Raw genomic sequence first — 17,105 nt, forward strand, 5'->3', positions numbered from 1 at the left:
CTGAATGACCGCTGTGTCTATGAGCGTGACCGACCACAGCGAGCTGTTCGCTGACTGGCCTTTGGTAGCTTTTGTCTTACTCACACACACACCCAGCAGATGAGAAGTGTGTTTTCCAAACTTTATATAGTGAGCTTTTAACCCTGTAATCAGAACACGTCTTTTTCTCTAAATATTCTAGTCTGACATCATACAAAAGCACCCTCTCAATCAATGACTCTCTTTCTTCTGTCATACTTCACTCCAATAAATACAAACTGATCACTGTGTGTGTGTGTGTGTGTGTGTGTGTGTGTGTGTGTGTGTGTGAGGAATCTTTCTGGAGAATGATGCAAGCAGTACTCGATGTAAAAATGCACACACACACACACACACACACACACACACACACACAGAGCGGTTTAATGAGAAAAAGGTGCAAGCAGCACAATGCTGTTCAATGCTGCCAGACCACTGGTCCGTATCTCATACTCTCCCCTCCCCCAGCGACCCCCCTCTTTTAGTTCCACATCTGTTTCCCAAACTTTGGAAGGGGCCTTGAAGAGCACAATATCTGGGTCAGAGTAAACTGCTTCTTTGTGCATATGCATGTGTGCAATAAGGAGTGCACCGCACACAAAACGTTGTCACACACCCTTTGAACCTGAACATGTGGACAGTCTCAGGTGTGTGTGTGTGTGTGTGTGTGTGTGTGTGTGTACAGGTTAACAGTTATTCTAAAATGGCTTGGATAAAAAGCAAAGATGGGACGTTATCATCGGCATCCTGTACAAATCTTAGAGAAAGGGGGGTTAAAAGCGGGAAGAAAAGGAAGTTTAATTTCCGATAGACAGCCTGCATAACTCAACGTGTGCATAGTTTCCAATTTTCTCCATTTTATTCTTATAGAAGAATAAAGAATAAGTGTTTCGAACGCTTCTCCTTTGAGCTGAAAGCTAAATGCAGATTTGGGCCATCTTAAATTTAACCTGATAACTTAATCCTCATTCTCCATAATCACAGTTTCAGCAGCAAATCATCAGGATTCCTTCTTTTCTCACTTCTGTGAAGCAATAACTTTAAGGCGTGAGCAGAGTCTCAGTGTGGGATGGTCAGCACTGTCACGTCACATCAACAGGGTTTCCAGTTCAGACCTGCTGGTTGGCGAGGGCTTTTCTGACAGCAGTTTGTAGGTCAGAAGCCATGTTTATTAGGTTAACTGGTGATTGTGGTGATTATGGTTAAAGTGTGTGGTTGTCTCTATCACAATGTGTATATATGCTGCCACCTTTTGGACAAAACTACTATTACACTGAAAAAAAGACTGAATTCGTGATGAGTGAATATATTTTAATGGTCACAACGTGGACGGGAAACAACCCAATATGACAGAAAATAGAGTTAAAACACAGTTTACTCCGACAAGTGTTAGCAAAAGAGCGTTAAAGATGATTTTCAAATACATTTAAATGGTTTATGTGTTATATACTGTACATATAGATACCAATAATATAGTTTCAAAGGTTATTTTAGTTTTTACTGAATAATTTTTATTGTCTTTGAAAATTATGGATTCAGTTAAAAACAACTGTTGATGTAGACATAAAAAATAAATATTAAAAATAGTATTTACTTTTGTGTTTTACAAGCTGTGTACGCCAAACAACCCAAGCACAAGTTAACAGACTGAGCTGCAACAAAAAGAGTTTTTCTGTTAGAAGTAAACTTCAGAATTTAAATTAAAGCTGAAATGTGGTCAAATGTGTTAAAACAGTCTCCAGCATGAGTCCACATTCTTTACAGGACACCTTCGGTCTTTGGCACATTTTCTCTGTTACTGCCTCTCAGCCTTCTTTCTTGGGATATTTTTCCTTGGCCAGTCTGACAAAGTCCTCAGCGCTGTCCAGTAACACCAGCCGGTCCTGACAGAAACATCGAAGTAGTTAAAGACTGTTTAGCAGACAGATGTAGTTGGAGGAAGAGGCACAACAACAAAACAGCAGAGATATGAGAGAAGAGGTGAAAGACGAGTAAAGAACAGGGAGAGCAGAAAGTGAGAGGAACTGTAGTTTCATCTGATAAACAGGAGCATCTTTGTAAGAATCTCTGAACATAACAGCAAAAATGCAGCCTAACAAGATTAATCCTTATCAAGACAACATTCTGGGCCACTGGGCTGGATGACGGTGTAACGACTGCTATTTCTGTGCACAAATTATACAGCAAGCTTAAAAACAACTAGAGCTTAGCGAAAGCACTCCACACATTATAGGAAACAACAAAATAAAAAGCAAGACAGGCAAGTAGATAAAAAACCAGTAAAATTAAGACGTAATCAAAATGTAATAAAAATGTTTAAAAAAAAGAACAGGATGAAAACTATATGATCATAATGTAAATAAGGATGCTGCAAACATGCAGGTCAATAAAGGCCAAACATAGAGTCCCACCCACAGCTTTGCTACTGTGAAAGCATCCTTTCCTTCTATTCTTAAACAAGGAGGAGTTAAAAGCAGACGGTCTGAGTATCTAAGAGTGAGAGTGGAATAAAGCAACTCCAAAGTAGATGCAGTTCATTTCCCAGCCGCCAACCCACACTTGGTTTTGAAAAAGCAATAAAAGGGCCTTAAAATCAGTTCTGCATTCGACAGGAAGCCAGTGCGGAAAGCTAGCACCAGTGAAATGTTTACTGAGTCCTGCAGCAGCTGCAAACAACACAGTGTGAACTGAGCAATATTCTGGAGTTGAGAAAAATGATGGACTTCAATTTAACAATGTTCAGAAAAAAGCTGAAAAAGTAGCAGAGTTTAATCCTGAATCAATGTCACTCCACGATTCCTGAAATGAGCATCAAGGTTGGATGAACATGATCTTAAATGGCTACATTATGGTTCTCAGAGGACCAGACAGGATCACCTCTGTCTTATAATCCTGCAACTGAAGAAAGAGGATGGACCCATTACCAGCAGTCACTGAGATTCAAAAGCAGATATATTTATATTTAGAGTATAGAAGTGTAAGGAGGTGTGTACAGTAAATAGGTACTCGAGGGGGTTTATATTAGTAAATGAAATCAGGCCCTAAATGGAACCTTGAGGTACTCCTGGGATGAAGAAGACAAGCTAACTTGGTCTAAATTCCAGCCATATGAAACTTAAAGAAGAGCAGACTCTGTGTTATGACAATCGATGAAGGCTGAAAATCCATACACCCATTTTCTGGGTACACTGTGAACAGGTTTCCAGTCCATTTTTACACGAATGGGAGCTTAGATCCATACACCAGACTTTATAATTTTAAAACAGATAAAAGATAGTGCAGTGTCCAATATTCCCTTTGAAAATGTAGGAATAATGTCCAGGGGCCCGTGGTGACAATGTTATGTATGTGTGTTTGCGTGTACCATGATACAGAGGTATCGGTTCTGGTGTCCTGTTCCAGGAGGGAACAGAGAGGTGTGGTCCAGCAGCTGCGTCAACAGTTCAGTCGCTTTGTTAAGATGTTCTTCATCTCGACTGAATCGGCTCTGTTTGTTCACACACAGCAAGGCGTCCACCTCACACTGGTAACCTGCAGGGATCCAAAGAGATGAGCAGCGGAAAGAACATGGAATTATACAGGCAGGAGAAAAGAATGGAAACGACCGAAAACTCACCGAGCTGAAGCAGGATTTTCTTCCACCGAGCTCTGACCTCTCGTTTGGCATAGCGCAAGGTATGTATGTCATAATTCAACTTCTCCCATTCCTGTAGACAAACACAAAAACTTCCACATTAAAATATACTAATGATGATGCAGCTTACAACTGAGGGAAATTATATTTCTGCAGTGTGTTCAATTTAAACAAAGCACAAATGTCAGCCTCATGAATCAGCCTCAAATCAGCAGAAAGTTATTTACCAGTCCAGGAAACCAGTCCACCCACACCTTCCACTTAAGAGCCCTCAGTTTTCCTCAGGCTTTATGAATAGCACATGTATGAATAACAAAATGAATGATGGCTGAATCCTGTTTAGCATTTTCATGACCACAGAGCCATTTTTACTTTTTGTTTCGTCAGACGTTTACTTATTATTTTCAGGGACTCAATTTCCTTGTTGAAAGGTATATTTTATTTTATGGGTTTAATATTTAGTAGTTTGATTTTTGGATGTTTTATTAGGAGCTTCTTGTGTTAAAGAGTTGTCTGGGTAAATTCTTTAAAATCGTGTGTGATTTTAACCTGCAGGCAAGTGTGTTTAATGTTAGAGTTGCTATCAGAGGACTGGAAACTATAGAATCATTATGGTATCTACTTTGCATCAAACCCAAGAGCCCACGTAGTTTGGTCAAAACGGGGGTCCCAGGTTTTAAACACAGTGTGGAGTGGTGGGGTGCTACACCCTCACTGTTCATTCATCTTTCATTCCTGGTTTACTTCGGAGGTTAGTTGTGTCTTATTTCAAATCCCCCCTCTGTCTCTTTGTCTTGATTGTCTTCACCTGTTCCCCATTATCTAGTGTGCCGATCCCAAATTTGTAGATTGGGCAGGACTATTTCTACACGTGTAGAAATAGTCCTGCCTTCTCGTTGTAACATCGTCTGTGCTCTATCAGTGTTGGTTTCTGCCTTATGGGACTTTTTGTGAAACACTTTTGTTGCTGTATGTTGGATTACGTGTGTTTTTTTCCTTTGTGACTGAGTTAAAGAATACAAAGGAGTTTAGCTATTAAAGCTGACTTCTGTTATTAACTCTGCCTCCCATGTTCTGCACTTTGGCTCCTCACATGATCCACACAGCCACTGTGTTTGTCTGGAAATGAGTTAAAATACTGTTAAAAGTCCACTCTTAAAAATTGAAAGTTGTCTTTAAACTATACAGAAAAAACAAATTTTAACTGTAAAGTATACAAAACACAAAGTTGACAGAGTGGTATGTCCTACTTCATCTTCTAGATAACCCCCCACCCCCACCCCGTCAGCCCCCACCACTGTGAGGGCTCTTTAATGTTTCAGGCCTGCTGAGTTTTTTGTTTTTGCCCTAATATTAAAAGCAGTCCTGCAGCATGCTGAGACTGGCGCAGTGAATATTGTCTTTGACCGACCCGCCAAGCTAATGACCTACATCTCCATCAAGGAGTTCATTTATTTACACAATGTGCCCACTGTGTCCTGCACTAAACTCAAACTCTCACTGAGCTGCGGTCCTGAAATTCTGAGAAAACAGCCTCTGACCTGATGTGTTCCCTCTGCGCAGAAATGAAGCACGACTCAAAAGGTTAGAAAACACAAACAAATAAACTTTCCTTGGTAATGTCACCAAAAAAACCCTGAAAAAATAAGGATACAAAAATCAGAAGTAGAGACGTGCTGGAGTTTGTACATCCACCACCTCCAAACAGAAGCACACTGACAAAGTCATTTTGATGGATTCTAACTTACAAACTAACTTACGCTGAGTGACTGAGTGAGTGAATAAAAGGAGCATGTGGTCTCTCTGTGTGTCGTTTGTGTGTGTCGGTGCTCAATCACTAATTGACCCGTGGTCACATTTGCTGAATAGCTGTTTTTAGTCAGCTGCATTCTTTCTCATTTTCTGAGTGACAGCAACAGCTTTTCCTCTGGCCTCGCACTTTCTCAGCTAATCTAATCTAACCAAAGGCATATTCATAATTATTATGGCTTTTTTTGTTACTGAAACACTATGCTGTATCTGTGGCACTATTTCACTTTATTTATTGACATAAATCAGGCTTCTATGAAAGTCACCTGTGTGTCTGTCCTTTTTAGATTATTACATTAGAGATGAGAGAGCAGATGGAGATTTTCTGACAGCATCCAGTCATGAGGAACTCCAGTTTGTCCAGTAAATGTTGGGTTTTTGGGGGGGGGTTGAAAGATTCCTTAAATTATTAATTAAAGCTGCATTCACTGAAATTTAGACATACCTCGACGTCTTTTAAACTCCTGGAGAACACACTAATATTAATAAATAATACTCTATTATATAGTTTTAGTTTAATCAACCAAATGTTTACATAAGTTATATAAGTTTAGAAGCTTAAGTGACATATCCTGTGAGCAGATTGACTCCTGCATGTTTCTTCCCTCTAACAGCGTCTGTAGTGTACAGCATGTTTTCTGTCACCTCCGTAGCCTCGTCAGTCTGGTCTCTCATGCTGATGAAAGCCTGTAACTCTCGATCCAGTCCCTGACTGACGGGAGTGTTTTCGGCTCTGTCTGCCCGCTGATCAGCGGTGCTCCTCTGGCTTTGCCGGTTGTTCCACTGACTCGTTTTTGAAGGCGGTGGTCCAAATATGTTCTTCTCTTCTGTCTCACTGTCACTAGACCCACTGGATAGCTCATCAGGTGGTCTGGGAGTGCTCTGCATTCTACAGAGAAAGAAATGAAAGTAGAATGAATGTTTACTTTAGTATATTAAAATTAGAAGAGGAATAAAGGGTGAATAGTTGGATTGTAACCGAGTTTCTCTAACCGCAAAATAGCATTCCTCTCTTCTTGGTTGTGTTTCAGATAGTGACAGCAGCAGATGGTAAACTTAGCTCCCATTGGCTCTTTCCAAAAGTTGTTTTTTTAATAATGGATATCAATCCTTCACAATAAAATCCCAAAACAGCCTTCAGTCAAAGATTTCTTCAAAAATCTCCAAAAAACAAAACAAAAAGGGCACAAACTCCAAGCAAGAGCCGATCCTGTTACGTGCTTCCTTCTGTCCTGGCCTGAATTCCCTCTCCCAGCCTGTCCGTCAATTACATTATCCACGTGAAAAAGAAACAGGGGAAAACAACAACACACACACACACACACACACACACACACACACACAGGATAGTCCAGGGATGAATGGCACACTCAGTAAGTCCTGATGGTGCAGATTGCAGTGGCAAAGGCAGCAACACTTCAAAACTCAAACACTTCTTGAGTTTATATGCACTGCTCTGAAACTAGCAGTATGATTTTTGTTATACATAAATGTGTGTCTCATTACATGAAGATAAGCAGAACGAGGCCTTCTATACCGATGCTTTATTAATACCTGCTCTCACATCCCTCTAATACTCGAGTCTTCTGTTTGAAAGTCCTGTGAGATCATTCTGGAGCACAGCGCTGCAGTCTGGAAGATTAAAGCTGTCCCTGGGACATTAAAACACAGTGAGAAGGATTCCTGACCAAGTCTGGAGTGAGCGTGATCCACAGTTAGGAGCAGTGTGTTTCTCACCACAGGAGTAAGGCAATGTAGTAGACTTTGGACTAGTTTATGGATGATTTCAAAAGATCGCATAAGAAGTCAGATGTTACATTTTCAGATAAATATTTAATGAGCATCTTTACAGGCTTTTTTGTGTCAGGCTTATTTTTCCTGTTTGTTGGGGACATGACTTTCAGATGCTGTTCATGTGTTGGAGATGTTTTGGACAGATTAAGATAAAGTTACTAAGATATCTGCTCTGTGAAGACACAACACTGGTCCATCCCTTCTTTTAATGCTTCAGTGAGTCATGAGTCAGAGTTAACAAAGATCTGGGCAGGTACAAAAAGGAAGGAAATTATATAATTTTCAAAATGAGTAGTTGGTAATGCTGTTCCTGTCTTCCACAGTAGATGGCAGCATCACCCCATTTTACTCTTTCTGGCCCATGTCGGCCCCTCTCACTCAGACACGCTGGACTTGTTTATTTTTATTATGAGCTGTCGATGAAGCTTGAGGATTTGTCATACAGCATAGTTACCTCCTCAACCATGAAAATCTTCCTATCACATCTGTTTCTCTTCACTTCCACCATCAGGTTTGATTAGTCATGAAGAAGAAAGTGGAAAACATGTTCCGGCTGTGTTTGCGTTTGTGCATAGTTCCTGCACATTATCACAGCGACTAAATTATTTATTTTCTTCATAAACTTCTGGCACATTTACATGAAAATTTACATTTCAAACATCAAAGCGATCTAAGACTCTCTTGTGGGTTGCTGTAGTATTTAAAGTAGGCTATAGAAAATAGGGCAATAATGGAATTATTTATAAAACTGCAGACACGATGGAAAATATCTGCAGGAGCCAGTGAGCGTGAGGATCTGAGGGGTTTATGTATTTCCTTTTCAAACAGTCCAAACGTTACTCTGACAGTCAGCAGTTCACGGCCTCTAGTGTTGGGAAGATCACACTGCGCCTTGGCTGCGGTGACTCTCACTGAACTCCTTCCATGGTCGATTGTTTACATGGGATATGATTTCATACAGTGTGCTGTTTGCATGCTGTACTGCGCCCACACTTTTAATTAGACTAGTGTGACATGTAAAAGTGATGAATAGGTCTCGCATTTGTCTTCTTCAAGTTGCTGTCTTATCCGTCGGGTTTGAGCAGCTCTCTGAAGATGGATATCTACCATCTGCCGCAGTTGCTGTTGTTATGTTGCTCTTAGTTCTGAAAGAGTTTGCATTAAAAAGAAAAGTCTCCTGGGAGGAGCATTTCAGCTTGGAAGCGGACGTCTTTGGAGAGGACACAAGTTTACATCTCTACGCATTTACATCACAGAGGCCGGAGGGTGCAGGAAGAACTCAGACACATGCGGTTACACGGTTTATGAATTTGGGCCCGTTTTGCTCTGATCAGAGTGTTTATGTGGCGCATGTGGAGCCCTCCTCATGTAGCCGAACCTTTTCTACCATGCAAACTCATTTTGGCATCGACTCGAAGAAGACTGAAGTGAAAAAAACTAAACGATTTGTTTATTGTAAAATTTACTCTCTCACATCTGTGCAGGTTACCGCTGGCGAGTTCAGGTAAATGGATTTTCCCTCAAACATCACCTCGCTCTCCTCTCCTCTCTCTGTCTGAGATTTATATTTCCAGTGTGCATTCTCCCCTCCTACCTCACTGACTGCTGGACCACCAGCTTTCTTTCTTTCTTTTTTGCACACACAGACACACAGACACACACTGGGCCAATGGCAATGTGACATTGACATAGTGCAGTTGAATACCTTATGTGAGGGTGAGTGATGGACCCTGATGGCTGTTGCCTCAAGGTATGTGTGTCTGAGTGTGTGCACTGTATGTGAGCAGCAGTGGAAACAGCATTATATTCCAACTCGACACAACAGAAAGACGGGTCAAACACCAGGTTACGCAGAGAATAATAAGTAGGAGCAACGACATATACACACAGTCGTACGCAACCCTTCAGGGAACAAACTCCTCGCTGCTCCATCACTTACATTCATGAAAGAGGCGCTCACACATGACTTGGTGAGGAGAGTAGAGCTTCCCGACACACACACATACACCCACCCATGAACATAAGAACTGGGCAGGGATTCAGAGACACAGATTGAAGGTGATTATAATTCACAGTGAAGTCTGGCTGCTTTAGTTATCTCCAGCTCATCCATCTACTTGTGTGTGTGTATGCATGTGTGGTTGAAAGACAGGAGTGCGGGAAGTAAAGGAGACGATAAGAAGGAGAGTGCAAAATAATAAAGGACAGCTCAGCACCAAAAGTGATTCGGTGATATTTAGCAGCAGTAACTTACACTCACAAACAAATATCACAGCTATCACAGCTCATGGAAATACTAACTCATGTCTTAGATTACCTGTTTGAAAGTTGGGATAAATCTGAGGTAAGTGCTCACACTAAACCTGCACCACACAGGCTCTTCTTATAAAGAGGAGATTAATAGATGCGTAGTTACACACAGTGACTGTCAAGTGGAACTTTTCTGTAGTGTGCTTAAGTTTATTAATGTGCCCCCAATGAGCCACAACATCTAAGCCACCTGCCTCTGAAACAGCTTAAACCTGCCGTGCCACAGAAAATCTCCTCTTGGGGTAACAGCGATGCTCGGTGCTCGCTCGGTGCCTCGGGGTTTAGCCGTTCCTCTGCAGCTTGTCCTGCTAATGAAATGACCACTGCCATCGGGGCGTGCCGTGGCTATAGAGGTGTTAAAGATCTGCAGCAAAGTTTATTATCCTCTTTTCAGTCTATTTCCTGTTGCTTTTCATCTTCTTCCTAACACACGTGTACCACACACGCTCACATGATGAATACAAGTGCGTGTAAAAGGGCTCCACTCAGTGGGGACCGATGGGGCATCTTTGCCGCACATTTTCACTGCTAATCGATGGAGATGACACCATTTTTTTACACGCCGTCACCGCTGATCAATGAGAATTATGCCATGCTTTTTAGCTGTCACCGGTAATCAATGAGGGTGGTGCCATCATCTGCATCTTCTGATCATTACAGCCGGTGATCAATAATAAAGCTGGCTCAGGATGGCACACAATTATCATAGACCAGCAGTCCATGATGATAGGTTGATAATGTGTATGTGTGCGAGAGAGCTGTGCCACAGACTGACAGCCACAGAGGGAAAAACACAGACGAAGGCGAATGGAAGGAATCTGACACGGAGATCAGGAAGCGGTCATATTTCAAACCATCGTTCTGGCACGGCTAATAAAACAGTGCAGCAGACACAACACAGCCACCCTTCCTTCCTTTTCTTAATGAGGTGTTCATGACTGTCAGAAGGTGAAGTTATTTATTGCTGTGCTCTGGTAGGAATAATCAGAGTCAGGTGTGAGGAAACTTGGACGATCTTATCTATTTAAATCTATCTGAATTTATGTTTTTCTATCAACAGACCGTCTGTTTGCATGCACAAATACGACCTATAGGTACTCAGCCTCTGATGTTCTCCTTCTCAGGATGTCAAATATGGCTGTTTTGGCATGTCAGGGGTGTTGTTCGTCACATATGTGGCTCAGGAACCATTGTTCTCACATTTAAACACACTGGGAACCACTGAGGACAACTTCTGAGATAGAGACAATGCTGTGGAAGTAAAGCATGAGCAGAGAAGCTTTCACTCTGAGTCGTCTTTCTCACTTCATAAATGTAGAGAGCTCTTAATGTAATTGTGGTAAACATTCAAACTCATGTAAAAATCAGGTACCTTGAGGAGACTTTATTTTTTCTGTCTTTGCATTCATGCCACTGCGTCTCCCATGGCTTGACTTTAAGGACGGCGGGACTTCCATCAGTGGAAGTGATAGCGTTTCCTTTGCAGCTACATGGTATTATTTTAGAGGAAGACATGTAGTGGGTGTGGTGCTGGTTAAACATGAAATATGTGCAGCCTACTTGCTTCTTACAGCTGTTATTTTAACCTTTCTAACTGACAGCTATTATTCATCCGTGAACAATTACGTCTGCTTGAGCCTCGAAACAAAGAAAGACTTATTGCCTCAACTTCCCGCTTGTTACACCCACTCTAACAGTTGACCCTGCCGTCTCCACATGAGATAACTATGAAAATAACTCACTTTAGTGTTCATGCACCAGCAGATAAAGCAACAAAGAGACAAGAAAACAAGAGTCGGGAAGCAGGCTGATAGAGAGCGAATGAGGGACGTCGCAGTGGAATAGAAAGAGGCAGACAGACAAACAGAGACCGCACAGCAATCATGCCAGTCACAGACCATCACCGAGAGGTGACTAGGCCATCTGCGTCTCTGCCTGACTGTAAAGTAACTCGCCTTCAAAACAGGAAATAGCCAATATCACACTAATACCCTGAGGGGAACACACAGAAAGCTGTGGGAGGCATTTCCATTCAGACTTGATTTTGTGCTCGCCTGAACAACCAGGATGTTTCCACACGAGGATGCTTGAAAGGTGGCGTGATGCCATGTTTGTGTGCGATCGGTTGATTGCTGTGTCTTTAAATAATTCGTACAGGTGGTTCTTTATGTAACCCAGACACACTCTGTGCCATTTTGGCCACATTCATGAAGCAAACCGATGCCTTTATAGATTCACACGATGATGCAGCTCATAACACACGTGTGTCTGTGAATGTGCTGCTCTGCATCTTTGTCCAACTCATGTATGGATGTAAACGTCATGACTTGACAGCTGACCATGAATAATTATAGCTGTAGAGATCACACCGGAGGTGACTGACAAGATGTGCACACACACACACACACACACACACACACACACACACACACACACTGAGTCATGTAGAAGTAGAAGACAGATGATGACAGTATGTTGATGAGCAGATCTGCACCCACTCATAATTCACTGCTGCTGTGCTTTCCTTGAGCTCTAGGTGGCACTGTTGAATTGCACAGATACACTGATGTGGGGTAGCATGTTGTGAATAGTTTGAGGCATATGTGGAAATCTTTAGTTCACGTTCACTGCTTGCACCTAAAGGAAACGATTAATAGAAGCAGAGGAGAAAGTGTTAAATGTTCCTGTTATATTAGAGCAAGACTCGCACATACATTAACTTTCAGAGTTTGCACAGATGAACTGACCTTCTGTTTTAGGTCTAAATTAATCCAAGCGTGACCTCAGTACAGCCAATGTAACATAACGCGAACTCGCAGCATCACAAAGATTAAAACAGAGTTTCTGGCTGAAACTCTGCGTTTCTGCAGATTTTGATGCGTGCAGAAGATGTTGCCCAAATAATGAAAGCTGAATATCAAAGGTCTTTTCTTAGTCTGACTCTTTCTCACCCACTCTTTGCAACTGTTTGCACACACGTGCGTAGGCGTGTGTGGGCGGCAGTGCACGCAAATGAGCATACCACTATGAACTCGAGCTAGCGAGCTTTATTTGCTGTTTTGTTTTGGTTGTTGTTTCCAGCAGTTTCATTCAAAGACAGCTTCTTCTCACTTTTTAATGTAAAACGGGGTTGAAAGTCAGTCCCTTTATGTGTCTTATGTTTTTCTGTCATTTGGTGGTCTTCAGTGTCAAAATGTGTGACTCACTAGTAAACAAACACAGCTTAGAAGTGATAGCCTGCATGCTGCAGGCCCCTTCCTCAGGAGAATGTGTCCTTTAGCCTATAATACCCCACCTTCTGTCTGGGTGTCATCATTTCTTATGCTGCTAAGCTGTTATGTGCCAGACTTTTGACAAGTAATAACTTTAGTGTCTGCTCAAGAAACACAACGTGGAATCTGAGTACTTCCCACCCCTGCTGCAGATCTCACATATACGGTTATTTCTGGGAATATTTGGACAAGGATTAAACTTTTATCATGTTGCCTCTCTACGTCACCTTAATGGATTTTAGCACATCCAATCAAGACTAAAGTGTCATCTTTTAACTTTAATTCATGGCATTTAAAGAAGAATTGCACTGTTTAGTTGTTATAGACATGCTCCCCCATGTTCAGAGGCTCAAAAAGCCCGTTGACTGTGAAGTGTTGCAGTCCTGGGTCTGTTCTCCAGTGATAAAATAGTGTGTATGTGTTTTAGCAAATCAGGTCGCTCTGTTGTAGAGCCTAAAGTTTAATATCTGTACTGTCATAATTTTTATTGACTTCAAACTCTTAAATGAATCCTGTAAGCTTGAAATAATTACAAAATAATATGTCTGTGCAGCTAAAACGTGCGTTATTCCATGATTTTTCTCCCCTATTAATCATTGTATTAAAACATGGTCACAGTCTTATTTTAAACCATTGGTCTTTATGTGATAACAATATGGCTTTATAAAAAACATACTGTTATCAACACTGTTTTCTTGTTTTTTTACAAAAGCTTAGAGAATCCTGTTAAACAGATAAATATTTGTTTTATATATAACATTTCACACAATATGGCTCCCAGCTTTACATGCCCATACCATAATACCACCTCCACTATGTTTAGTCAGTTTTATTTCTGTAGCACATTTTAAAGCAGCGCATGTTAAAAAACAACATTAAACCATAGATCAATAATTCAATTCAATAAAAGGACTAACTGTTACAATGTTACAATCCCTGATAATGCATTGCTTCAAATGGAGAAAGTCTTGATGGATGGCTACTATGAGGAAAGTCAGCCCAGAAACTTTAAATAACTTTAAATAAAATAAATTGAGTGACCTGACCTGTTAAAAAAATGTGCAGCAGTATTTTGGACAAACTGTAAGTGATGGAAATCTGAGTGTTCTCCACCCAAAAACAGAGAACTGCAGTAATCCAATCAAGAGGTGATGAAGGCAAGAATGTGTTTTTGGGAGAAAGAAAAGATTTTACTTTGGCAGTTTCACATAACTGATAAAAACTGGAGACGTGGGTGTTGTGGTGTGCTTCAGATCATGAGCTTTTTTTGCTCCTTCATACTTTTCCCTCATTCTGGTACAAATAAACTTGGTTTGTCTGTGAGAAAAGTGCCGGCTCTTTTAGATGTTTTCTGGTAAAGTCCGATCTGCCCTCCCTGATGATGAGTGTAACCAGTGGTTTGCACCTTGGTGTAAACCTTCAGTCGAGTGTCCTTGACTTGGTTAAATGTTATTAAGCTGTTTTTCTTAACCACAGAAATCATTTTTTTTTATTCTTTAACATCTTTAGTCTTTGACTTAAATGCACCATGCTGGTGTACTGAGACAAAAATGGAAAAAATGATGAAGCTGTCCAACAAATTATGGACCTGAAATTTGTCTCTTATCTCTTTATAGCTGACAGCTGGTCTCTGGTGGACATTCCAGGACCTGATTGAGCAGGTCGCCACGTCTGGATGTTATCAGTCTACTGAATGGCAAAAGTCTGCTGTTATCAGTCCCATACATATCATCTGTAGGCCTCCTCATCTCCTCACCAGCACATCCTTTCTAATCAAGAGTAACACTGTAACAGCTCTGGCAGAGTGTGATGCTGTGCAGCAGAAAACACAGGTTTGTAACATGTCTTTTAGTTTGTGAAAGGGTGAATTTTAACCCAGAAGAACAAACAGCATTTGAAAACAAGAGTAAAAATGTATGCTGCATCTCAGATTTGGAGTTGGATGGTTTATGGTTCTGCCTCCAGAACCTGGACTCATAAACCCTCAGTAAATATGAAGCAATAATTTTGTAAAATGCAAAAGAAATATGTGAAATCTAAGGATTATTTATCCAAATATTTAATAATTTTGCACTCGGCATAAACTGAATTTAATAAAATTTAGCATTTTATGCTGCAATTATATAACAAAACTACATGGAAATGAACATTTAATCAAACTAATTAAAGTCAGCATTTTGGACAAAAACTTTTTTTAAATAAAAACACACCCACTCATTAACAACCAAGCTGTTACTAGCAGGAAGTCGTACTCATCCACTGCTGCACCAACGTGAGCAAGTAATTTATGCAGAAGGAAATCCTTTCAGCACATTTGTGTACAGCCTCATGAAAAACTAATGCGTGTTTTCACGATAAACGCAGGATGCAAACGTTAACACGAAAACTCTGCGGTGACCTCGTCCTGCAGTTTGTGACTGAACTGATAGTTATTACATAAAGTAATTATATGAATTCTTGTCTGCACGTGCTTATCGCACCCGGGCTTGATAATGTTAGAGGGCATTAAGTCTCATGCAATATACAGGAAAGCACACACAAACACACACATACACACACCATTAATATCGTTTAGCGAGCCTCCATGCATACAGACTACCTGTTTAAACCAATCATTACCTTGCCACCGGCTCATGTGTAACACTAAAGAGAAGAAGAGCGTGATGGATGGATGGACTGAGGCAGATAGGGAGGGGTCAGTGGAGAAAGGCAAAGAGGAGAAGATGGATGTAGCCAGAGTCCTGTGTTATTGCTAAATCTGGCCTGAACCCGTGTTTAATAGATACCCGCTATCAAAAAGAGCCCATGTACTTTGTATGACTGGAAGGACAGTTTGGGGAGATCAGGGATGAGACAAAGGGGAAGTGAGGGGGACAGTAGAAGAAGGATGGATTTACCTTCCATAACAGGAGGACAGTTTTCATGGGAAAAGAAAGGGATGAGTAAATAAACAGTGAGAGTGGGATGTAAAGGGGGACAGGTGAAGGGATGAATGTTTTCATTTAAAGGAGGAGAAATGACAAATGCGAAGAATATGTGACACAGAGACAACAATGGCGGGGTGTGGTGCTGCAGAGAGAGGGAGAGAGAGAGATAAGGCTGAGATAAAGAGTGATGAAAAAGTGCAAGAATGGGAGGGCTCACACTGGCACGAAGGATTAATATGTTGTACGGGAGGAGAAAGAGAGGGAAGGTACACAGTAAGGATGAAGCGATGTTGGATTCAGGGTGATAAATGATGGACGCTGGAGGCGGGAGCGTGGCAGGGAAGGCTCGATGAAAGGAAGGAGGAGTGAGACAAGGAAAGCAATGAAGGAAGGAATGGCGATGCCTTCACACTTAAATTAAATCACTCTAAAATGCTGCATTTTTCACATTTTTTCAGTCGCATTTGCATCCGTCAGTCTAATATTGAACTGTATAATCAATGAGATCCAGCTTCTAGGTTGCTCTGTCCATGTTCCGCTCTTCTTTTGCTCACTCTGTTAGTGAGCATGTGACATCGTTTGATTGGCGGGTGTGTATGGCTTCATGACACATGTTACCATGGGTGACGTATTTTATTTTACTCTCATTTCAGGCTGCTTTTTCAGCAGCTGGCCAGAAATGATAAATAAATGTAAATGTAAAATACAAATAAAGGTCACAGGAAACATTATCACCTCCACCAAGGAGGTTATGTTTTTGGTAGCGTTTGCACGTCATTTTGTCTGCAAACATGAAAAGTTTTGAATGAATTCTGGTAAAATGTTGTAGAGCGTAGAGTGAGGTCATGTTAACGATCCATTAAAATCTGGCTTTCATCCACTCTTCATGGTCATTGTTATGATTTATTGGTCAAAAATTGACAGAGCGCCTTATAACTTTGAAACTATGACTCTTACAACTGTGGTGTTTACTGTCAACATATAGAAAGTGCTACATACAGATGTAAAATGTGTCACATTTGACCTCTGACCTTTTCTTCAAGGTCAAAAAAGGTCAAACTTTCACAAAATGTCTCGTCTTTAAAACTATGCCTAAAATTCTGCTGCCTTTGTTTGTATCAGTAATATTTAGGAATGATGCTGGTGCATGGGGATTCTTAATATCACATTACAGTTTGTATCCAAATATCATTTCACATTTGACCTCTGACCTCACTCTTACGTTTCACATCTACCCTGTTGTTCAAAGTGACCCTAAAATGTGTGACATCTTTAAAGAGAGTGAGCTGCTGAGTTAGGCAGAAATATACTGTAGGATACTATTATTATACGCTGACGTTC

At 41.0% G+C, this 17,105-nt stretch overlaps 1 protein-coding gene across 2 annotated transcripts in view; it reads right to left on the reverse strand.

Annotated features, from left to right (window-relative positions):
* Positions 1 to 1,308: 1,308 nt before the first annotated feature.
* LOC102083304 (melanoregulin) overlaps positions 1,309 to 17,105 on the reverse strand; it is a 34,793-nt gene continuing 18,996 nt past the window's right edge. Inside the window, exons 1-6 of one of the 2 annotated variants that reach the window (XM_025904142.1) lie at positions 7,016 to 7,139; positions 6,455 to 6,717; positions 6,107 to 6,350; positions 3,635 to 3,725; positions 3,383 to 3,549; positions 1,309 to 1,901 (exon numbers count right to left, since the gene is read on the reverse strand). In XM_025904142.1, coding sequence (XP_025759927.1) covers positions 1,824 to 1,901; positions 3,383 to 3,549; positions 3,635 to 3,725; positions 6,107 to 6,350; positions 6,455 to 6,528 — 654 coding nt within the window. In that variant the 5' untranslated portion in view covers positions 6,529 to 6,717; positions 7,016 to 7,139 and the 3' untranslated portion in view covers positions 1,309 to 1,823. Of the gene's footprint in view, positions 1,902 to 3,382; positions 3,550 to 3,634; positions 3,726 to 6,106; positions 6,351 to 6,454; positions 7,140 to 17,105 lie in introns of those variants that run through there. The other variant, XM_025904141.1, reaches the window with a different exon arrangement.

The sequence above is a fragment of the Oreochromis niloticus genome, linkage group LG16, assembly GCF_001858045.2.
Source record: "Oreochromis niloticus isolate F11D_XX linkage group LG16, O_niloticus_UMD_NMBU, whole genome shotgun sequence".
Taxonomy (NCBI): Eukaryota; Metazoa; Chordata; class Actinopteri; order Cichliformes; family Cichlidae; genus Oreochromis; species Oreochromis niloticus.